Genomic DNA, 24,478 nt, shown 5'->3' with positions numbered 1-24,478 from the left:
CACCATTTACCCACTTACTCAAGCGCCATACCCAGGAGTCATCCTTAATTTAATTCCTCCTTGTTCCCATCTCCTATGTTTAACCTTTCAGCAAGACCTTTTCCCTCCAGAACGTATCTTGAATCAATCCACTTCTTACTACCTCCACTGCCACAGCCTGGTGTGACCCAGTGTCACGGCTCACCTGGGCTAGTACAGCAGCTTCCTGTGCTCTTGCACTCTCATCTCTACACTGCAGCTGGAGGGCTCTTGTTGGCCATAGGCCTGACTATCAGTCCTGCTCCAAGCCCTCCGATGGCCTTCCAGCACACTCAGAATGAAATACACACAGACGCTCTGTTCTGGCCTGTCACACTGCATTCTCCAACCTCCATTGATTACTCTTACCTTTGTTCACAGGGCTCCTCTCTACACTTGCTCACACCAAGCTTTTTCCCTCTTCAGAGCCTTGATGCTGATGTTCCTCCTGCCTGGAACTCTCTTTGCAGTTTCCTTGCACAGCTGGCTGCTTCTCATCTTTCAAGACTCAGCTCAGATGTCACTGCTTCAGAAAGCTCTCTGCTGACCACCTCTCTACAAGCAGCCGCCACCCCTACCAGCCTCCCTTTACACTATCATGCTGACTGATGTCTTCCATGACATTTGTAACTGCACCATCTTGGTTTTAAGTGTCGTTGCTTATCTGTTTCCTTTAAGAGCGTAAACTCCATGAAGGCAGGAACCATTTTTGTTGTGTTCACTGTTGTATGCTGTATGGTTTGCTCAAGTGCCTAGCACAAAGTAGATGCTCAATTGGATACTCATTAGTTGAATGAGTAAAGGAACAAATGGGCTTGCTTCACCAGTAAGGTAGAGAGCTGTGAGACTTCTCAGATTCTCTCTTCCATTCCCCCAACTCCTTTCTTTCCCCTCTCCCCTCCCTAAGTCCCAGGGAGTGGGCTCCTACTGCTCTGGGACACAGGGGGATGCAAGGTATTGTTTGGCTACTGTGCTGTCCTGTCCCTTCTGTCCTTGCTCCTGCCCTACTCCCCCAGGTTCACCTTGGGCCAAGGAGAAGTTTCCCTGCCTGAGCAGCCCAGGATTCAAAGGGGAATGGGGGAACCCATATTGGGCTCTTGGCAGTCACTTGGAGTCTTGGGCCTGCTATCTCCCATAGACCTGCCTCACTGACTGACAGAATTCTTGGGTCCAGCTCAGCCCTCTAGGCCTCTCCCAGACCCTTCCCCTGAACTCCCTGGGCACCCTCCTTTATTCCTGACGTTTTTCCCTTCTGCTTTGCCTCTTGTCTTCCTGCTCCCCCTCCTTCCTGGCCGTTCCCCTCCAGCTCAAGGGCTGCTGAGGCTGAGTTTGTGATACACTACTGGACTCATCTTTGCTTCTCTCTGCCATACAGAAGGTTTGTTTCCCCTGGATATTGGCTCTGTGAAGAAAAACCACGGTTTTCTGGACGAGGACTCTTTGGGGGCCCTGTGTAGGTAGGTGGGCTGAGGGTCAGGCCTGGGAAACCAAAGGCCTGGCTTTGAAGCTTCCTCGTGGGAAAAAACATCCCTTGTACCCTCTAACAGAGGAGGAGCCCAGCTTACTAACAAAGCTTATCTTCTGCGGTCACATTGCTCATTCTGTTCTTTGTGTTTGTGATACCCTCAACCACCCAGTCACTCTAGCTAGAAAGCCAAGATCTGGCCTTGTTTCTTTTCTCCTAAAGTTAAAGCCTCCAAATATTCCTCTGCTTCAGTCCCTCTCTACTTACAAGAGCTTGGCCCTTGTTTGAGGCCAAACCATGGCTTCTCCTTGGATCGATCACAAGGCTTCAGCCTAACTGGCCTTAGTCTTGATAACCCATCTCTCCCCTCCCCTCTCCCCCTTCCCTCACCCCACTCCCAGATCCATCTAGATCCACCAGCCTCAGCATTGTAACAGCTCCAAGTGGTTGTTCTTTCTGCTTAAAATTTGTCACTGCCTAAGGATAAAAATGCAGACTTTTTAGCATACAACCCAAAGCCCTTTGCAAGCTGGTTCATTAGCCTTAGCCCCACTGGTCTCATGCCCACTGATCTGTTTGCTGACTGTATACCTACAGTGTCCTGTGTAAGCTTGGGTAAGAGTCCCTGTTTCTCTCACTCTCAAAATCCCACTTGCGTCCTCCAAGACGCCTTCTCTGACTGCATCCCTCCTTCATGGAGGTTGCTTGTCTCTCCCTGTGTTTGTCTGCTGTGCCTTCTGTCTGCTCTGTCTTTGAACATGTCCCATTTCTGTAGGGTTTATTTCCACTCTCTGTAAGCTCCTGGAGGGCAGAGGCCATAATCTTGCCAGCATTGTCTCTGGTTCTTAAACCTTAGGAATATTGGAGTTTGCGAGAAGTTTTGATGGCTTGGGCATGTGAAGTGGTGGGTGCATCTTGGTAGGCTCTGCCAGGCTTTGGGGATGTCCACCTTGGGTGGACACTTCCACTTTATTACAGGAGGCTGATGACCTTGAACAATTGTGCCTCGATGAAACTGGAGGTTCATTTTCAAAGCAAGCAGGTGAGTCATGGCAAAGAACGGGTCTGTGGTCTTGTGGCGCCATAAGGAAACCCAGGGCGTACGTAAACCATTTGTAAAACTAGCTCTAGTATCCCAGGAGTCTGAGATGTCCAGAGCAGTACCTTTCCCCAGCTAGGGGTAGAGATGGAGGAGATCTATGACCCCATTCTTTCCTGGGAACTCACTTTCTTGCTTTTTTTTTTCTGGGGCTTTCTATACCAGAGACCTGTAGTCAGGTGGGGCAGCCAAGTTACCAAAGCCCTGGGCTGTGAGACAGGAGGCCCATGGGGCCTGGTCTCAGCTCTGCCACTGATTGCTGAGGGACCTCAGGGAAACCTCTTCCCTTCTGGGCCTCAGTTTCCCCATTTTGCAAAGAAGGAGATGAACTAGAAAATCTCAAATTCCATCCACCCCTGTTGTGATTCTAATCTAAGACTACAGCCCAGAGCTTGGGAAGGTCTGTCACTGACTTAATGTATGTCATTGACCTTGGGCAAGTGGCTTCTGGTTTGTGGGTTTGTTCCCTATCTGTAAAATTGGAAGGGGGGTTAGATTAGTTACTTGACCATTACCATTACCATACATCTGGGCTCTGTCTGTGACTCCTGGCTTCCTCTGGCACTCCCAGAGCTAGCTCTACCCACCTAGGCCATGTTCTCAGCCAGAAAGCAGGGCCCTTCATCTCAGAGTCCCCCAAGAGTTTGGAAGCAGAGAGTGGAGTACAAGCAAGGACTTGTGGCCTGGGCTTCTCTGACCTGACCCTGCAGTGCCTTTCCCAGAATGAAGACTCAGAAGAGGAAGAGCAGTGTACCATCAGTAGCCACTGGGCCTTCCAGCAGGAAAGTAAGTGCTGGTCTCCTATGGGGTCCTCTGATCTGTTGGCCCCACCGAGCCCTGGCCTGCCAGTGACCTCAAGCTGTGAGAGCGTTCTCACCGAGCTTAGTGCCACCTCTCTGCCAGTCATCACCGTGAGCCTACCACCCGAGCCAGTAGTCTTGCCCTTGCCAGGCTGTGCCCCCAGCTTGAGTGACCGGCCCTTCCTCAGCCCCACCCAGGGCCAGGAGGGTCCCCAGGACAAAGCCAAGAAGCGCCATCGTAACCGTAGCTTCCTCAAGCACCTGGAGTCTCTGAGGTGGAAGGAAAAGAGTGGCAGCCAGCAAGCAGAGCCCGAACGTAGTCCAGCCGCCTCAGAGAAGGTCTCCAAAGCCTCATCTTTCCGCAGTTGTCGTGGCTTCCTCTCAGCCGGATTTTACAGGGCCAAGAACTGGGCCGCCACTTCAGCCGGTGGCAGTGGTGCCAACACTCGGAAGGCCTGGGAGGCTTGGCCTGTGGCCTTGTTCCGGCATCCTCAGCGGATACACCGGGGTGATTGCCTGGTGCATGTGCCTGGGGACCACAAACCAGGCACATTCCCTCGCTCCCTGTCCATTGAGAGCCTGTGTCCTGAGGACGGACACCGCCTGGCAGACTGGCAGTCAGGCAGGCGGTGGGGCTGTGAGGGGCGCCGGGGCTCCTGTGGCTCAACGGGCAGCCATGCCAGCACGTATGACAACTTACCTGAGCTGTACCCAGCTGAGCCTGTAATGGTTGGGGTCGAGGCTGAAGATGAAGATGATGAGGAGAGTGGGGGCAGCTATGCTCACCTAGACGACATCCTCCAGCACGTGTGGGGGCTACAGCAACGAGTAGAGCTGTGGTCTCGGGCTATGTACTCAGACCTGGGGCCTGGAGATGAGGAAGAGGAGGAGGCCACTTCATCAGTACAAATAGCCACAGTTGAGGTCAAATGCCAAGCTGAGGCTCTCAGCCAGATGGAGGTTCTGGCCCACGGAGAGTCCCCAGCCTGGGCCCAGGCTGAAGTCCAGCCAGCAGTCCTAGCTCCGGCTCAGGCTCCAGCTGAGGCTGAGCCACTGGCACAGGAAGAGACTGAGGCCCCAGCCCCGGCCCCAGCCCAGGACAGTGAGCAGGAGGCACATTCAGGCGGGGAACCCACCTTTGCCTCTAGCCTGTCTGTGGAGGAAGGACACTCCATTTCTGATACTGTGGCCTCCTCCAGCGAACTTGACAGTAGTGGGAACTCCATGAATGAGGCTGAGGCTGCGGGGCCCCTGGCTGGACTCCAGGCATCAATGCCCCGTGAACGGCGCGATTCAGGTGTTGGGGCCTCACTTACCAGACCCTGCAGGTGAGAGTTTGGGTTGGGATGGGGCGGACGCAGGGACTCCTGTTCTCTGTCTCTGAAGCTGATTTCTCAGTCATGAGACCCAGGGCTAAGTGCTTGGGGGCTGCGTTATCCCCTCACAGCCAGCTCAGGAGAATAGAGTACAGGAGTTGGGAATCCAGAAAGTTAGGTCCAGAACCTGCCTCTTCTGTGGCCTTGAGGAAATGATGCTCTCCTCATTGGACCTCAGTTTCCTCATCTGTAAAGTGAGGGAGGATGCTAGAGGAGATGGTCTCTGGTCCCCAGGTTTGCCCATTCAGAGTTTCTTGGAGCAGCCCCTCCACGGTAGTTTTGGAATGGGCAGGGGGCTTCACTGCTTATTGGCACTAGATGGGCCTGAGCTCTGTGCCACCCTCCCCAAGAACTTCCTGGCCCCTAAGAAGCTGAGTCCAAGCTTTTTCCACCCTGGGGCCTCAGCAGCAGCCCTGAAAGTGGTCGCAACTCCCTGCATGTTTTCTTTGGAGAGAAAAAAGGGGACCAGAATAACACACACCTTTTCTAAGGTTTAGCCAAACCTGCTCCTCTGGGCCTCTCCACCCCTCTCACCGCCCCCCACCAGGAAGCTCCGCTGGCATAGCTTCCAGAACTCCCATCGGCCCAGCCTCAACTCAGAGTCGCTGGAGATCAACCGGCAGTTTGCAGGCCAGATCAACCTCCTGCACAAGGGCTCACTGCTGCGGCTTACTGCCTTCATGGAGAAGTACACTGTGCCCCACAAGCAGGGCTGGGTCTGGTGAGTGGCTCCTGGGCTACGGAGGGTGGGAAACTGCCGACTCAGGTCCACGGCCCCAGGCAGGGTCAGCCCAGGAGGTGGGTGCAGGCAGGCAGGGCCCACAGGCCAGGGGAGCAGTGTGATATGCCAGGAGGCTGGAGGGGCTTGGTAAGGCTGGGTATGGGGCAGAGGACCTGAAGTCCTCCAGCTGTGTCTTCTCCATCCCAACCTCCGTACTGCAACTAGTGAGATTGTCCTAAAATGCAGGTGTGGTTGTCATTCTCCAGATAAACACTTTTCTCTGGCTTCCCATTGTCCAGATTCCCTCCCACCATGACTGCTTCCTGTTCTGGTCCCGCTCCATCCTTCTGGCTCTTTAGCCTACCCCTCCTAAGCAACCCCACCTTACAGACCAGTGGGACCAGTCATCCTTCCGTGAACGTGCTATGATCCTTTTCCTGCCTCTTTGCCTTTGTTTGTGCTGTGCTCTCTGCCTGTAATGCATTTTCCCCATTTCTCCTCTGGGACAATGCCTTCCTATCCCTCAAGAGCCTGCTGAGTTACCACATCCTCTCTGAAGCCTTCCCTAACTCACTAGGTACAGTTCCCCTCCCTCAATGGGTCTTCCCCTAAGTTCTTGGCCTCCTACTGGCCACATGAGTTGTTACTGCCTATTGACACAGTTATCTCCTTGGCCAGACTGAGAGCTCTCTGTGCTCCTCTGTGACTCCCTGGGGCTGCGCCCAAAGCAGGTGCTCAATGAGTGTTGACTCTGGGACAGTGGTGTGTGCCTTACCCTCTTCACCCCACCTGATCCTCTAAGACTGCAGGCAGAGTCTCCAAACTGTGTTCTCCCTATCTGATCACTTGTCATTCTCCCAAACAGGTCAATGCCCAAGTTCATGAGGAGAAACAAGACCCCAGACTACCGGGGACAGCACGTATTTGGGGTGCCACCCCTCATCCATGTGCAGCGCACAGGCCAGCCACTGCCACAGAGCATTCAGCAAGCCATGCGCTACTTGCGCAGCCAGTGCCTGGACCAAGTGAGCCCTTGTGGGGCAGCCTGTGGGGAGATGGTGCAGGGGTGGGGTGCTGGTGGGCATTGGGCCGAAGGCTGAGGAGCTGGGGAGAGGAACTGCTCTGGCCTTCCCCCTCACTTGGGCTGGTCCACCAGAGGCCTTTGCTGTTCTCAGCAAGGACCAGCAAGGATGAAACTCCTTTCTACTCCTTAGGCCCAGCTCTGTGCTACCTTCTTTCCGGCCCAGGCTCCATAGTCCTTATCTTCTGGGAGCCTGAATTTGCCTAGATCCACCTTTTCCTACTCATCTCCACAAAAGCATCTTTTCTTTTTTGTCCTGAAGCTGTAAAATTCCTTCTCTTTGGTTTTCCCATTTGTCTCCTACCCTGCCCCTCAGGAGGCCTGATAGGCTTTGAAGTCTCTGGGGTGGCCTAAGCTCCTGACACCCAGTCCAGGACTGGCCTCACATTCTCCCTCCTACTCACGCATGTCTTCTTCCCCCCCTCCCTCCCTTGCATGGACCAGGTAGGCATCTTCCGCAAGTCTGGAGTCAAGTCCAGGATCCAGAACCTGCGCCAAATGAATGAGACCTCGCCTGACAACGTCTGCTATGAGGGCCAGTCAGCCTACGACGTGGCTGACCTGCTAAAGCAGTATTTCCGGGACCTGCCTGAGCCCATCTTCACCAGCAAGCTCACCACCACTTTCCTCCAGATCTACCAGCGTGAGTCACCCACTCCTATCCCCAACAAGCTGCCCCATTCTCAACCTCCCTGAATCCCAGGCCTTGTGGAAGATAAGCCTGGTGCAGGCAAATGTAGCTGGACCTGTGAGCTGATTGGAACAGTTACTGTCTGGAGTTGAAAAGGCCCTTGCAGAGAGACCATTCTGCTTCCCCAAACCCATTATATGGAAGGGTAGACTGAGGCCCTGAGGGGAGAAAGGGAAACTACCTAAGGTTACACTGTACGTTAGTAATAAAGCTAGATCAAGCACCCAGAGACCTCACAGAACTGAACTTTTCCCTTCCCTCTCGCCGCTCCCCTCGGGACTTCTGTGCCTTTTGCCCCCTTGGAAGCAGGAGGCTGGCTGCTAAGGCCTCTGGGGAAGTAAGGAAGGCTCTTCTTCCATTGCTTCCTCACAGTCCTCCCCAAGGATCAGTGGTTGGCAGCAGCACAAGCCGCCACCTTGCTGCTCCCCGATGAGAACCGAGAGGTGCTACAGACTCTGCTCTACTTCTTAAGTGACATTGCCTCTGCCGAGGAAAACCAGATGACAGCAGGCAACCTGGCAGTGTGCCTGGCGCCCTCCATCTTCCACCTCAATGTCTCTAAGAAGGAGAGCCCCTCTCCCAGGTGAAATGGGGCACGGCATGTCAGGGCCGGGCCAGGTCCAGACAATTTGGGCCCCATTGGACTTTTGGCTTTTGATGACTGGCACTGCTGTGTCTCGTCCTCACCGCAAGGAGTGAGCCTGACTCCTCAGGGACCCTGGGCTGGTGGGATCTGTGGAGCAGGGCCTTCCAAAAGGCAGCAGGTTGCTTTGTGGCCAAGTTTGGCAAAGTGGCTTCCTGGCAGCTACAAGGCAGCCTGTCTGTCATCTTGTCTTGTGCCTTTGTGCCATCTCTCCTCTCACCACCTCCTGCCCCATCTAGGATCAAGAGCAAACGCAGCCTCGTTGGTAGGCCAGGCCCTAGGGACCTGAGTGACAACATGGCAGCCACCCAGGGCCTGTCACACATGATCAGTGACTGCAAGAAACTTTTCCAGGTGAGTAACCCCAGGCCATGGTGCCTACTTACCAGACCTGGGGGAAGCATCAGGCCTGACCTCGGTGCCCCAAGTCAGGGATAGGACCCAATTTGACACATACCCCTCAAGCTTATACCCCCAACTCTTCCTCCACAATGTTTCTCATCTACCTTGCTGTGGTAGCTGCACCTCTCTGCTGCCCTTAACGTGAACCTGACAGACCCCATGGGGTCTCCTGCTCTCTGGAGCTGCAGCCCAGTGTGTGTGTGCCCTCTCAGGTGCCCCAGGACATGGTGCTGCAGCTGTGCAGCTCCTACAGTGCAGCTGAGCTCAGCCCTCCCGGCCCAGCCCTGGCTGAGCTGCGTCAGGCCCAAGCTGCAGGGGTAAGCCTGAGCCTCTACATGGAGGAGAGCATCCAGGACCTGCTGCGTGATGCTGCTGAGCGCTTCAAGGGCTGGATGAGCGTGCCAGGGCCCCAGCACACGGAGCTGGCTTGCAGGAAGGTGAGTACCACACCACGGGTGGCTGCTATGGGGCTGGGAGAGCATGGTGCAGGCAAGGGGAGTCAGGGAACCCAAAGGAAGGAGCCGGGGAGGAGCTGTCCCCCAAGTCTCGCTGTGCCTCGGCCTTGTCCTTGGAGAATGTCAGAGAGTCAAGAAAGTACCTTAAGGAATCAAGAACCAAATGAGACCAAGGGAACTCTCTCAGGAACCACCTGCCAGAATGACCTTCCAAAAGCCCCATTCCAGATATGATGCTGCTTTGATAGCCTCAACTCCCATCTCTCCCTGCCCCGCAGTCCAGCTGAATCCTTGCATTTTGCACCTTCGTGCCGTCCTGCTACCTGGACTGCCCTGACCCTGAGCATTACATTTTCCGAGGCACCTTTAGCGACAATGCAATGTGTTCCTCCTCCATTCAGAACCTTCTGTCATGCCCCAGGATGGAGGGGATTTCTCTCTGTTCCCCTCTGGGCACTGGTCATGCTCTTTCTTGGACGTGGATTCTGAGTAAGATTGCAAGCCTGAAGTGTCCTGTGTAAAAAACGGTCATAACAAAACCTCCTATGTAGGATCAGGGTGAGTGCCTGGTACATACAAAAGGCTCTGTAAGTGGCAGCTTTTGTTGTGCATGTGTTTTACTGCCTGTGCTAGATGGCGAGCTCCTTGACAATCACCATCTTCCTGCACCTCCAAGCACTGTGCCCATCATGGTAGGGCCTGAGAGGCCTCTGGGAATGTGTGCCCCATCATCTCTTTATGCTGTCTAACAGACTGAAAAGCAGACATCCAGAAAAGAGAGAGAGAGGGCAGGGAGCATGGGAGCACTGTCTCAGTCTGGCCAGGGTTAGCAGAGGAGCTCTGCAGCCTACCCTATTAAACCTCAGGTGCTGCGGTTTGAGGCCCGGACTTAGGGCTGGAGTCAGAGTTCTCCAGCCCTGACAGCTACCCCCATCCCCACTCCTGTGGCTCACAGGCACCGGATGGGCACCCCCTGCGGCTGTGGAAGGCGTCCACAGAGGTGGCAGCCCCCCCAGCTGTGGTGCTGCATCGTGTTCTCCGGGAGCGGGCCCTCTGGGATGAGGATCTGCTGCGGGCCCAGGTGCTGGAAGCCCTGATGCCGGGTGTGGAGCTGTACCACTATGTCACCGACAGCATGGCACCCCATCCCTGCCGCGACTTTGTGGTGCTTCGGTGAGGGGCCGCAGCTGCTACCCTGCTGTGCTTGGGGGGCCCGAGAAGTGGGGTGGAAACCAGCAGTAGGAATCTGAGCCAACGTGTCCTTTCTCCAATAGGATGTGGCGCTCTGACCTGCCTCGTGGGGGTTGCCTGCTTGTCTCCCAGTCCCTGGATCCTGAGCAACCTGTGCCAGAGTCGGGTGTGCGGGCCCTCATGCTCACGTCCCAGTACCTCATGGAGCCTTGTGGCTTGGGCCGCTCTCGGCTCACACACATCTGCCGGGCTGACCTCAGGTACCAGGCCTGGGACAGCCTGCTCGACCCCCTTGGCCTTGACCCCTTCCCCTGCCTCTGCCCCTCCTTTTTGCCCCATGCTGTTGATCCCTGGGGCTGGGACAAGTCCTTTCTTCCTTCTCCCTGGTGAGGGCTCCAGGGAAAAACACATTGCTCATGCCTGGTTTCTTCTACTTCCCTAGGGGCCGTTCTCTTGATTGGTACAACAAAGTCTTTGGGCACCTGTGTGCCATGGAAGTGGCAAAGATCCGGGACTCCTTCCCCACCCTGCAGGCAGTGGGCCCTGAGACAAAACTGTGAGCCTTGGGCTGGTCCCAGGGTGGCACCACTCAGGCCCCCTGGGCACCAAAAGAGTGAGGGGGAATAAGAGCAGAGCAGCCCCCTGGGTGCTGCTGTCAGGAGCAGAGCCAGGCCCAGGTGGCTCCAGCTGCCTGTCCTGTCCCCTTTCCTAAAGCTCCTCTGCACGTAGAGGGGAGAAAAAGAGAATTTAGGCAACTCTACTCCCCCTTCACCCCCAACCCTGTATTCTACTCTCCCGAAAAGAGAAGAGAATCACATGAGTAGCAAGACTACTGCCGCCAGCCACCTGCCTGTGAGGCTGCCACTTGGCCTGAAGCCTCCACAGCTCCCCACCTGCAGGGGCAAAGAGGTCGACAACAGTGTGTGATCCCAGCTCTCTGCCAGACTGAGAGGGCAAGCCGTCTTGTTTCCTGCAAGGGTGCTTTTGAGATTGGACAGGAGGTTCTGGTCCTGCCTTTGGGGCCAACACTGGCCCTGAAGTGTCTTTTTCAGAGGAATTGGACTGGAGTGAATGGGCACAGGGGTGGAGCGCAGGGCAGCCCCAATCACCATGAGCTGTTTCATTTGTGTAAATATGATGCTGAATTTTAAGGGGCTGAGTTAAGAGTGGGCACTGACAGGCCCCTAATAAGCGACATGACGATTTGGCATAGATTGGGATGTGAGGGTGGAGAAGCTTCCTTTCTCAAGTCTCAAGACGCCAATGAAACCAGTTTTCCCTGACTTGGATTTCACACTTTATCTGCCACCCCATGGGGTCCTGTGTAGCCTTTGTCCACACACTGCCACTGCCCAGGCCAAGCAAAAGCAGAGTGTGGTTAAGAGACAAGGGTCTGTGTCATCGTCTCTTTTGCTTATGGTAGTGGGCTAACATAACAGTCCCTTTCTCAAGCAGAGACCTGGCCCGTGGGCCAGACAGATGGAAGGGCCTATCTTAGCCAGCTGGAGCTTAAGCCAAACCTGTTCTGTCCCACTGGCCAGCCATCTTTGCTCACATGGAAATTCAAATACCATTCAAAGGCCACTGGTGCTTTATTTTTCTATCTGCTGAGTAAACTGAAATGAGATGGGTCCCAACCACCACTGTAATTTTCAAGCCTATTTTATTTGTACTTGTAAATACTGTACAGTTTATATATATATATATGTGTGTGTGTGTATATGTGTTTATATAGATACACACACACGTGTATATATATATACATATATATACACACACACACGCGTTTGCACAGACACACATATATATCAATTCTCATGAGTGTATTATAATCTCTGGTGGGGGCAAGGGTCTGGAAGGCCTGAGGAGCATTTCAGATGAGAATGGAGAGGTAGAGAGCCAGGTGCAGCAGGATCCCTCAGATCAATAAAGCATTACCAGAGATGCACTTTAACTGTGTGGCTGTCTTTGCTGACAATGGGCTAGGGACTGGGGACTGGGGTTGTGACTGAGGCTTCAGTGTTAGGGCTCAGAGCATTGAGCATTCACCCCACCCTCTGCTGAGTCCCAGCTTACTGGCAACAGGTCTTGGGTGAGTCCACAGGAAGAACGGGGAGGGCCTCAGCTCTTCTCTTTGGAGAGGGATTTGTGGCCAGGCATGGTGGGGTGGGGTGGGGGGTGCGCGGAGAAAGGGTGGAAAGTTAGCCAGAACTTGAGCAGAAGCTGCAAACCCCATCTCATGACCTGGCCACAAGCATGAATGACCTCAGGCATCCTAGGGAGAGATGAGCCTGGCTAAGCGGCCATTCCTTCCCCTTCTAAACAGCTTGAATGAAGAGTGAAGTCCCAGCCCCAGGAGGCTTAGGGGGCCCTGTGCCACCCGTAAGCCAACCTAAGAGGTCTGAGTGCCTCAAGGCAGCCTCTGGTATGGCCCCAGTGACCAGCAAAGCCCAGGGGCCTAGAGAAACTCTCTCGTCTTGACTTTCCCAAAGGAAGGGGCTTTCCTCTGCCATATTACATGGCCATAAAATCCCAGGCTGCGAAGAGCAGCTAGAGAGAAAGTCCAGGCTTTGGACTTTTGCATACCTGAAGTGCTCTCAGTAGCCTGGGCAAGCAAGCCCTGCTCTCTGGGTACCTCAACCTCCTCATGGGTCAAACGAGGCCAGTCATATCTTGCCACAAGCCTGTCTCGGTAAGTGTTCAGGTTGCACCACCCAAGTCTGCACTCCGACCCGGCCTGAACAGTGAGGTGCCTGTCCAGTCCCACTGCTCTGTCACCTTCTTCATTCTGTCTTGGGCTCAGTTGTCCCTACATGCCTTGGCCTTTCTTCACTGCTGCCACCTAGGGGTCTTGGCTAGCCCTGGAAGTGAGTGAGGTAGAGCAAAGGACCCAGTCAGCCCCCTGCCTTTGGGAAAACTAAATGGAGGCCCCTTGTGTCTGAGTATGGGCTGGGAGATCACTCCGGCAGTGCTGGGCTTAAAGGATACCAGCGTGATGCTCTGGCCAGTAGTTCTTGAGGAAGGCATCAGGGCCTTCTGGCCCAGGCACTGCCCACCTTCTCTTGGAAGGAGGTTGGTGGTAGGGTACAGAGGATGGGACTCAGCACTCAGAAGATGGTTGCTAGGAGACGGATAAAGAGGAGGGATCCTCTTGGAAGGGCCAGAGAGTTCCCCCAACCTTGCAGCTCTGGACTCTGCTACCCTGACCCAGTCGCCCAGTGTCTGGCAGTGTGGAAGAGGTTGCTCCAAGTAGGAGAGCTTCTGTTGGGCCTTAGCATCCTCATGTGTAAAGCAGGGCTCCCATCCCTCATCTCTGCCTACTCCACCGTGCCTCTAGATGTAGGAATGAGTTTCATGATGAGGCTGCCCCGGCCTCTCGTTCCCACCCACAAAGCAAGCACCACCCCTGGCCATTTCTAGCCCTGAGTCGTGTACCTCTGCCAACCCTGAGTAGGCTTCATTTCCCTGGTGCCAGAGAACGTGCCTTCAAATTCCCAGTCCCACTGCCCGTAGTCTCTACTCTTGTGCTTTCCCTGACCCACTGTCTCAAAGAAACCAGGTCGCAGGGGAATCCTGCATAGAAATCGAACAATCTGCCTATGAGCTTTGATTATTGTTTCCTAGTCTCCAGCGCCCTGTTGCCAGAGTGACTGAGGGTAGATGGTGGTCAGACCCAGGCTCAAATCTAGCTATATCATTTCCTGGCTGTGTGACCTTAAGTGGCACATTTAACATTTCTGATTTCTTTTCCCTCTCAGAAAATAAGGGTAAGAATCATTTATATCTTGTAAGGTTGTTGTCAAGGTTAAATGAGCCAAGAGTTGTGAAAGTGGTTGCACAGTGCCTTGCACATAGCAGGCATCAAAATATGGTAACCCCCTGCCTGCCCTGTGTCTTTCCTGCCAGTCAGACTCCATAGGGAGAACTTGGTCCCCTCATCTGGGATCTCCAGCTCCAAGATGGGGAGGAGTGGGTGGGCTTTTCTCCCATCAGGAGAAAGATGAGCAGCCAGCATCTGCCTGTTGTCAGTGAAGACAATGAAGAAACATGTTGCAATGGAGACTTCATGAGGGGATGGCACCATGCAAGTGGGCCCCAGTAGTGTGGATGGAGCAGAACATACTGGTAAAGACAAAGATGATGGCAAGGACTGCCAGGAGCTTTACACCTGTATGTAACAAAGCTTCTGAGCTCCTTGCTCAAGGCCTGGGGGTGTGGAGATGGGTGGAAGAAAGCCCAAGGCAGTCTGACATGGAGCTACACAGGGGATAGGGTTGGGGCTATGGAGATCTAGGGAACTTCAATAGCTTATGGCCTTCACCCAGTGATGGAGAGGGGTCAGCAGTCAGGGCTATCAACAACGAAGGCAAACAGTAGAACTCAGAGACGGGCATGGGGGCTCCATTGCATGAAGCTGCAGCCAATAGGGAAAAAAGTCTCAGAAAGTGGCTTGGGGCTGGCAACCAATGCAATGCTTTCTGGGGAGAGAGTCACTTGTGAGCCAATCAGTAGCATGGTCTGAATATTAGCTACCCACCAGGTGCCAAGGAGGGAATCAAATAAACACTTTTCCCTTCATCTAGGGCCAGATGAACTGGTCAGGAAGCTGGCAGCTTGGCCCCTGCCCATTATGTCCCCATCCTCACTCAAGAAACAGAATGGAATAGCTCGGGGCAGCTGAACTTGCATGTGCATCAAGGTGGAGAGGAAAGCAGATGCCATTGTTGCCATGGCAGTTGACCAAGGGGTCACAGCACCAATGGAACAGAATAGAGAATGCAGAAACAAATCCACACATCTACAATGAACTCATTTTTGACAAAGGTGCCAAGGACATACACTTGGGAAAAGACAGTCTCTTCAATAAATGCTGCTGTGAAAACTGGATCTCCATATGCGGAATGAAATGAGACCCCTATCTCTCTCCATATACAAAAGTCAAATCAAAATGGATTAAAGACGAAAATCTAAGGTCTCAAACTGTGAAACTACTACAAGAAAACATTGGGGAAATTCTCCAGGACGTTGGTCTGGGCAAAGATTTCTTCAGTAATAACCCACAAGCCCAGGTAACCAAAGCAAAAATGGACAAATGGGATAACATCAAGTTAAAAAGCTTCTGCACAGCAAAGGAAACAATCAACAAAGTGAAAACACAACCGACAGAATGGGAGAAAATATTTGCAAACTACCCATCTGATAAGGGATTAATAAACAGAGTATACAAGGAGCTGAAACAAATCTATAGGAAAAAAAATCTAATCAAAATGGGCAAAAGATTTGAATACACATTTCTCAAAAGAAGACATAAAAACGGCAAACAGGCGTATGAAAAAGTGCTCAACATCACTGATCATCAGAGAAACGCAAATCAAAACTAGAATGAGATACCATCTCACCCCGATTAAAATGGCTTATATATAAAAGATAGGCAATAACAAATGCTGGTGATGATGTGGAGAAAAGGGAACCCTCGTACACTGTTGGTGGGAATGTAATTAAGTACAACCACTATGGAGGGCAGTTTGGAGGTTCCTCAAAAAACTAAAAATAGAGCTACCATATGATTCCGCAATTCCCCTGCTAGGTATATACCCAAAATAAAGGAAATCAGCATATTGAAGAGATATATGGACTCCCGTAATTGCTGCAACACTATTAACAACAGCTAAGATTTGGAAGCAACCTAAGTGTCCGTCAACAGATGAATAGATAAAGAAAATGTGGTACCTATACACAACGGAGTACTACTCAGCCATAAAAAAGAATGAGATCCAGTCACTTACAACAACGTGGATGGGACTGGAGATCATTACATTAACTGAAATAAGCAAGGCGCAAAAAGACAAACATCACATGTTCTCACTTATTTGTGGGATCTAAAAATCAAAACAATTGAACTCATGGATATAGGGAGTAGAAAGATGGTTACTGTTACCAGAGGCTGGAAAGGGTAGTAAGGGGGTGGGTGGGGGGAGGTAGAGATGTCTAATGGGTACCAAAAAAAAAAAAAAAATAGAGTGAATAAGACCTCTATTTGGTAGCACAACACGGTGACTATAGTCAATAACAACTAAATTGTACATTTAAAAATAACTAAAAGAGTATAATTGGATTGTTTGTAACACAAAGGATCAAAACTTGAGGTGATGGATACCCCATTTATCCTCATGCAATTACTATGCCATGCATACCTGTATCGAAACATCTCGATTACTCCATAAATATATATACCTACTATGTACCTACGAAAGTTTTTTAAAAATTTAAAGAATGTTTTTGTTTGTTTTATTGATGGGATCACTTAAAACCTGGGGTCGGTGGGGAGAGAGCAAAATTCAAAGGTGCTCTTGGGAATTCATTACATGAAACAATCAGAATTTGTTATCTGGGGCAGTTGCAGGCACCGGACATAAAAACCTGCTTTCCTTTAGGCATTTGAAAATTAAAAAAAAAAAAAAATGGCTTGCAGACCACTACCTTTGCCACATCTCAGGAATCAGGAAGCCCAGGTTAGGAATCATCACATCAGGAGAGTATAGGATGGGCTCTGGAGCCAGACTGCCTGGATTCAAATTCAGCACCATTACTTACTATCTCTGTGACTCTGTCATCTTCTCAAGGAGTCATGTAGCTAGTAACCCAAGTGACCATATAGCTAGTTACCCAGTCTGCCTCGTACCAGAGTGTGTGCTCATAACTCCTCCAGTGGGCTTCAAACTTCAGTGAGCATCAGCATCACTCTGGTGGACTGTCAAAACATGGGCTGCTAGGCCCCACACCCAGAGTTTCTGATTCAACCGGTCTGGGGAGAAGCCTGAGAATTTGCATTTCTGACAAGATGTCAGGTGATGGTGATGCTACTGGTTCAGGCACCACACTTTGAAAACCAGTGATCTATAAAGTGAGGAGGTTAATTATGATGACATAAGTTTCATTCAACTGAATTCAAATCAGAAGATGTTTGAACTCCCCCTCAGTCCCTGCAGACCAGGGACTCAGGGCTCAAAGGCATTACCACTTTCTATTATAGCTGCTGGGCTTACTTATACTCACTGAACTTCAGTTTTCTTATCTTTAAAATGGGAATGATACTACCTTATGAGGAGGTTATGAGTAGTCAACTTGATTGTTTCTAGCATTTGGTGGGTACTTTCAAAGTGGCAAATCACCTGCTATTTGTCTTGTTAGTAATACTGCACATCTTCTTTTGTTATGCAGTACAGCGCCCACTGCTAGGTTTAGGCAGAGATGATCTCGGGAAGAAGGGTCTGTGGAAGAGGACAGAAAGGTTGCCTGTTCTGCCATACCTTCCTCTGGCTCCAAGCTATATCACTACTTGGTCTCTGACTTTAAGGCTCTTCCCCTCTGAGACTCTCCTTTCAAGATCTTCCACTGCTCAGACCCTGATGGCTTGTGTTTCATTTTAACAATGCTGTCCATTCTCTTCGTGAAAACTATGGGAATCTCAAACTGAAATTCCTATAGGAACCAGGCAGTTAGCACAGATAAGCAAAGCATACTGGGTAAAGACCATAATGATTGCAGAGTTCATACCCCATCTAAAGGGGGCGGCAGCTATTCCCTTCTCATCCGTTATGGATAGGTGGGAATGTGGGTCCAGATGTGGATAGCTACATCTTCTGATTTTTCCAGGGAATCTAGAAATCCAGATTTGGTTTTGGGATTTCTTTTTTTTTTTTTTTGAGGTAGGGTCTGGCTCTGTCACCCAGGCTGGAGTGCAGTGGTATGATCTCGATTCACTGCAACCTTTGCCTCCTGGGCTCAGGTGATCTTCCCACCTCAGCCTCCTGTAGCTGGGACTACAGGCTCACACCACCACACCCAGCTAATTTTTGTATTTTTTGTAGAAATGGGATTTCACCATGTTTTCCAGGCTAGCTTCGAGTTCCTGAGCTCAAGCAATCTTCTCACCTTGGCCTCTCAAAGTGCTGGGACTATAGGCATGAACGACCACGTTTGCCCAAATCCAGATTTTCATGTGAAATCTACCCTTTTAAAATATTGGTGGCCAGGTGTGATGGCTCACGCCTATAATCTCAGCACTTTGGGAGGCTGAAGTGGGAAGATTGCTTGAGACCAGGAGTTCGAGACCAGACTGGGCAACACAGTGAGACTCCGTCTCCACAAAAAATAAAAAAATTAGCCGGGTATGGTGGCATGTGCCTGTAGTCCCAGCTACTCAGGAGGCTGAGGCAAGAGGATCGCTTGAGCCTGGGAGTAGGATCACAGTACTACACTCCAGCCTGGACAAGAGAGAGAGATTCTGTCTCTGAAAAAAAAAAAAAAAAAAATAAAAAGTAAAATGTTGGTGAAAAAATTTTAACATAACATGCGGCAGGCTCAACAGGCACACATGAATAGCCCACTGGTTTGCACCCTCTACTCTAGAACGTTTTCAAAAGGTAACTTTCCCTCCAGGGTTATGGCCAGGGATCCCGTCCCTTTTGGGCTCAGTCCCTACATAGGCCAGCCCCTCCCACCCCACCCAGTGCTGCCCCTGCCATCACAGCATAGGCACTGAAGACCATGTCATGGGGGCTGTGCTCAGACACAAAGCAGGTGTGCATGCACACCTGAGAAAGGTTCTCAGGTAGGTGGCTGTATTAGTCTGCTTTCACACTGCTATAATGATGTACCTGAGACCGGGTAATTTATAAAGAAAAGAGGTTTAATTGACTCACAGTTCCGCATGGCTGGAGAGGCCTCAGGAAACTTACAATCATGGCAGAAGAGGAAAATGCATCTACAATCACGGCAGAAGGGGAAGACGCATGTCTTACATGGCAGGTGAGAGAGAATGAGCAAGAGCAGGGAAACCTGCCTTATAAAACCATCATATCTCGTGAGAATTTACTCACTATCATGAGGACAGCATGGGGGAAACTGCCTCCATGATCCAATCACCTCCGACCAGGTCTCTCCCTAAACACCTGGGGATTACAATTCAGGATGAGATTTGGGTGGGGACACAAAGTCTAACTATATCAGTGGCACAGGCAATAACCCAGACACAGATGTGAAGCAGCAGGTTCTCAAAGGAGGAGATGCTGTCTATGTTGGGCTTGCCGTTGTGCACAATTTTGGAAGCACTAGAAGAAATTGTTGGAATAAAGAAAGCCCTTGTGAAAGCTGGCGCTAGAGCGTGGAGGGGAAACGTCAACCCCAAAACAGCCAGGTCCTGGCAGGGCCCACAAGGGGGCACTGCTGTTCTGTGTGGGAAGGTGGGCCACAGGCAACAGGAAGCTGCTGGGACTCAACCCCAGCATCTGCTCCTGCCTCCAAGTCTTCTCAGTGTTCTCTGGTTTCTGCCCCTTTTCCTTCACACGGTCTTCCAGATCTTGTTCCTTCCCCCGTTCCCTCAGTTTCCCCATCCCTCAGATCTTGCCATTCTCCACTACAGAGCCCTAAAAATTCTGTCTCCTTTCCTCCTCCCACTGGTCCCTTAGGGTTGGAGAATTTCTCTCCAAGTTGAGATTCACTATCTAGTTCATCTCCTGATTGAACAAATGAAGACGGGGATGTGACCAGGCACAGTGGCTCACTCCTGTAATCCCAGAGCTTTGGGAGGCAAGAGGCTCGCTTGAGCCTAGGAGTTTGAGACCAACCTGGGCAACAAAACGAGACCCCATCTCTACAAAACATAAAATGAATTAACAGGCATGGTGGCGGGCACCTGTAGTCCTAGCTACTAAGGTTAAGGCTGCAGTGAGCCATGATTGCACCACTGTACTCTGGCCTGTGTGACAGAATGAGACCCTGTCTCAAAGGAAAAAAAAAAAAAAAAAAAAAGGAAAAGAAAGAAGGAAAAAAGGAAAGAAAGAAGAAAAGAAAAGAAAGTAGACATAGACCATCAGTGAGAACTGCCCAAGGTCACTAGGAAGGAAGAGGCAGTTCTAAGATGGAATCCAGGTCTGTTGAGATCCAAGGGTGTCCTTTCTAATGGGCCAATTATTGGTTCAACAAATATTTACTGAGTGTATATTATGTGCTAGGCACTATTATAGATACCAGGGATAGAGCAGTGAACAAAATAAATAAGAATCCCTACCCTCATTGAGCTGGCATTCTAGAGGGATGAGCAAACATAATTCAATGACATAGTGTGTTTCAAGGTGACAAGTGCTTTAGAAAAAAATTAAGCAGGGAAGGGGGATTGGGAGTGCTCTCCGTCATTTTAATAGGGTGATTATAGAGAAAGTGACATTTAACACAGGTGAAGTAGGTGAAGACATGAGCTGTGTGAAGACAGAATGTGTCAGGCCTTGGAAGGCCAGATGTAAAGAAAATCATCCTAGTGAACAGAAACCGAGAGGCAGTGCTCAACTGCCAGGAAGAAGTCAGCCTCAATAAAACTAGCATAGGCCAAGGGTAGTGGCTCATGCCTGTAATCACAACGATTTGGGAGACTGGGGCAGCAAGATCACCAGAGTCCAGGAGTTTGAGACCAGCCTGGGCAACACAGTGAGACCCTGTCTCTACAAAAAAAAAAAAAAAATTAATTAGCTACATGTGGTGCACACACCCATAGTCCTAGCTGGGTGGCTGAGGTGAGAAGATTGTTTGAGTCCAGGAGTTCGAGGATGCAGTGAGCTATAACTGTCCCACTGCACTCCAGTCTGTTGCTATTTTATTTTATTTTTATTTTTATTTTTATTTTTATTTTTGAGACAAGAGTGTTGCTCTGTCACCCAGGCTTGAGTGCAGTGGCACGATCTCAGCTCACTAAGACCTCAGCTCCCCGGCTTCAAATGATTCTCCTGCCTCAGCCTCCTGAGTAGCTGGGATTACAGGCATGTGCCACTGTGCCCGGCTAATTTTTGTATTTTTAGTAGAGACGGGGTTTTGCCATGTTGGCCAGGCTGGTCTAGAACTCCTGACCTTAGGTGATTCCCCTGCCTTAGCCTCCCAAAGTGCCAGGATTACAGGCATGAGCCACCACGCCTGGCCACCTGTTCCTTTTTTAATAAAAAAACTGGAGCAGTTTACACAGGTGCATGACATGGATGAAACCTTCATGTCCTTCCAACACACTCAGTGCGAGTTATGCGAATACAGCTGCAAATGGATTGGCTTATCTGACTCCAAAGTTTGCTATAATATGTAATCCAGCTCCTGGTCTTCTGGGAAGTGTGATGAGGTCCCATGGATGGGATGGAAATAGGGAAGGCAGGTTAGGGGACAGAAGACTGGATGTAGAAGTCATAGCCAGAGCAATCAGGCAAGAGAAAGAAATAAAGAGCATCCAAATTGGAAAAGAGGAAGTCAAACTATCTCTGTTTGCTGATAATATGATTTTATACCTAGAACACCCTAAAGACTCTTCCAAAAGACTCCTAGAGTTGATAAATGAATTCAGTAAACTCTCAGGTTACAAAATCAATGTATACAAACCAGTAGCACTGCTATACACCAACAATGACCAAGCTGAGAGTCAAATTAAGAACTAAAACTACAGAAAATACCTAGAAATATATGAACCAATGAAGTGAAAGATATCTATAAGGAGAACTACAAAACACGGCTGAAAGAAATCATAGATGACAAAAACAAATGGAAATACAGTCTATGCTCATGGATTGGAAGAATCAATATAGTGAAAATGACTATGCTGTCCAAAGCAATCTACAGATTGTAATTCCTATCAAAATATAATACTAACATTATTTTTCACAGAATAGAAAAAACTATCCTAAAATTTATATGGGACCAGAAAAGAGTCCAAATAGCCAAAGCAATGCTAAACAAACAGAATAAATCTGGAGGTATCAGAATACTACACTTCAAATTATGCTACAAGGCTATAGTAACAAAAACAGCATGGTACTGGCATAAAAGCAGTTACATAGATCAATGGAATAGAACAAGAAAAAAGAAATAAAGCCAAATACTTACAACCAACTAATCTTTGACTAAGCATACAAAAACATAAATTGGGGAAAGGACATTATATTCAATAAATGTAGCTGGGAAAACTGGCAAGCCACATGTAGAAGAATGAAGGCAGATCCTTATCTCCCATCTTATAAAAACAATCAACTCAAGATGGATCAAGGATTTAAATCTGACCTGAAACCATAAATATTCTAGAAGAAAACCTAGGAAAAACTCTTCTTGACATTAACTTAGGCAAATAATTTGTGATGAAGACCCCAAATGCAAATGTAACAATAACAAAAATAAATAAATGAGACCTATTAAACTACAAAGTTTCTGCACAGCAAAAGAAATAATCATTAAACAGACAACCCACAGAATGGGAGAGAAAATATTTGCAAACTGTGTATCTGACAAAGGACTAGTATCCCAAATCTACAAGAAACTCAACCAAATCAGCAAGAAAAAAAATCCCATTAAAATGTGGGCAAAGGACATAAATAAAGATTTCTCAAAAAAAAAACAAAAAAAAAATACAAATGGCCAACAAACATATTTAAAAAGTCTATGTTACTAATAATCAGGGAAATGCAAATTCAAACCACAGTGAGATACCACCTTACTCCTTACTCCTTACTCCTGCAAGAACGGCCATTACTGAAAAGACAAAAAAACAATAGATGTTGGAGTGGCTGTGGTGAAAAAGCAACATTTATACACTGCTGGTGGGAAGGTACATTAGTACAACCTCTGTAGAAAACAGTATGGAGATTTCTCAAAGAACTAATAGTAGATCTACCATTCCATCCAGCAATTCCACTACTGGGTATCTACCCAAAGGAAAAGAAGTCATTATAACAAAAAGACATCTGCACATGTATGTATATCACAGCACAATTCACAATTGCAAAGATATGGAACCAACGTAAATGCCCACCAACCAATGAATAGATAAAGAAAAATAAAAGAAAAAAAAATATATATATATAATGGAATACTATGCAACCATAAAAAGGAATGAAATAAATTCTTTTGTGGCAACTTGGATAGAACTGGAGGCCATTATTCTAAGTGAAGTAACTCAGGAATGGAAAACCAAATGCCACATGTTCTCACTTATAAGTGGGAGCTAAGCTATGGTATGCAAAGGCATACAGATTGGTAAAATAGACATTGGAGACTCAGAGATAGGGAGAGTGGGATGAGCGAGCAATGAAAAACCACCTATTGGGTACAATGAACACCACTTGGGTGATCAGTGCACTAAAACCCTAGACTTCACCACTATACAATTCATCCATGTAACAAAAAAACATGTGTATTCCTAAAACTATTGAAATAAAAAATATTTTTTAAAAAAGAGTGGGTGTTCAAAGAAAAGCATGGCTTGGGGTGTGCACTTCCACTTTGGGTGTGTAACTATGTATATCATTTTATGCTTGGCATCCAAGGTTCCATCTACCCTCTTGTTCCCCAGACCCCCACAGCCTCAGCCTCCACCATACTGGATATACCTACCTCTTCCCCAGCCCTGAGACATCCCAGTGGCCTCTTTGCACCCTAACTAATGAATTGTTTTTCACTTTACTTCCTCCTTGAGAATTTAGCCCCATGGCCATATCTTCTTTCTTGAACCCTTCCTTCCTCCACGCTCCAAGACCTTGTCTCAATTCTTTGATCACAACCCCATTGGTCTTCTTTCCTTGCCTCCTGTCACTTCTCTTCTCCTTCAGCCTTGCCCCAACCTCAGGAATTCCTCAAAGTTCTTCTTTATTGTTCTCCTCCCTGCTTCACCTTGGTCATTAAGGACTTTGTTGATAGTCATTGTTTCAGTTTTACGCCTCTGTGCTGATGCCTCCCACATCATTACCCAGAGTCTCCATCTCTTTGAGCTCAGGCCAGTATTTCCCACTACATGAGTGGGCAGTTCCATCTGGAGGCCCCACATGCATACCAAGCTCAACAGACCCAAGCCAAGCTCATCCCACACACAATTTGCTCCCCTGCTCTGTCTCTGTTGGTGGTGCCCTTATCTCTCCAGCTGCTCAGCTGAGATCCCCAAATCAACCATAACTCCTCACTCCCTCTTGCCTTCCCCTACAACCTATGCATGCATGCTTCCATCCATTTTTCCATTCCACAAGTAATTATTGCATGTTTTCTATATGTCAGACTCTGTGTTGAGATGCTGAGAATACAGGGGTGAACAAGACAGACAAGGCTCCTACCTTTTTTTCAAGTGCCCTCTAGTAGATGGATGAGTTGGGGAGGTATGTGAATAATAAACACACATACAAGCTACCTTCCACTATTCCCAGAGCTCCGAAGGCAACAAAGCAGGATGAAGTAGTAGTGACTGAGTGGTTATTCAGTCAGGTGGTCAGGGAGGCCTTCTCTGAGTAACATTTGAGCTAAGACCTGAATGAGAAGAAGACATCAGCTATGCAAAGATCTAAATAGTGAGCATGTGCAATGGCACTGGAGTGGGAACATGATTAGTATTTTCAAGGGTGAGCAGTCAGTGTGCTTGAAGTGCAGGGAACAAGTGAAGAGCAGTAGGAGACGGGGTGGAAGAGGTAGGTAGGACCAGACCATGTAGGCCCTGATGAGGAACTGGTCAAGTCCTGTCTACTCCATC

At 49.4% G+C, this 24,478-nt stretch overlaps 1 protein-coding gene across 10 annotated transcripts in view; it reads left to right on the top strand.

Moving 5' to 3' along the window:
• The window catches only part of STARD8 (StAR related lipid transfer domain containing 8), a 44,943-nt gene extending 33,047 nt beyond the window's left edge, over positions 1-11,896 (top strand). For 3 of the 10 annotated variants that reach the window (XM_021932768.2, XM_009197743.4, XM_009197751.4), the window contains exons 3-14: positions 1,394-1,475; positions 2,462-2,525; positions 3,293-4,710; positions 5,306-5,479; positions 6,345-6,504; positions 7,005-7,203; positions 7,624-7,834; positions 8,134-8,248; positions 8,509-8,733; positions 9,707-9,924; positions 10,026-10,202; positions 10,385-11,896. In XM_021932768.2, the coding sequence (XP_021788460.1) occupies positions 2,469-2,525; positions 3,293-4,710; positions 5,306-5,479; positions 6,345-6,504; positions 7,005-7,203; positions 7,624-7,834; positions 8,134-8,248; positions 8,509-8,733; positions 9,707-9,924; positions 10,026-10,202; positions 10,385-10,502 (3,072 nt within the window). In that variant the 5' untranslated portion in view covers positions 1,394-1,475; positions 2,462-2,468 and the 3' untranslated portion in view covers positions 10,503-11,896. Of the gene's footprint in view, positions 1-1,393; positions 1,476-2,461; positions 2,526-3,153; positions 4,711-5,305; positions 5,480-6,344; positions 6,505-7,004; positions 7,204-7,623; positions 7,835-8,133; positions 8,249-8,508; positions 9,925-10,025; positions 10,203-10,384 lie in introns of those variants that run through there. The other 7 variants (XM_031660633.1, XM_003917820.5, XM_017954244.3 and 4 more) reach the window with 6 other exon arrangements.
• The last annotated feature ends 12,582 nt before the right edge of the window (positions 11,897-24,478 follow it).

This window comes from Papio anubis, chromosome X (assembly GCF_008728515.1).
Source record: "Papio anubis isolate 15944 chromosome X, Panubis1.0, whole genome shotgun sequence".
NCBI classification, from domain to species: domain Eukaryota; kingdom Metazoa; phylum Chordata; class Mammalia; order Primates; family Cercopithecidae; genus Papio; species Papio anubis.
Note: the sequence above shows the minus strand (reverse complement) of the source record. Positions and strands in the feature narration are given on the sequence as shown.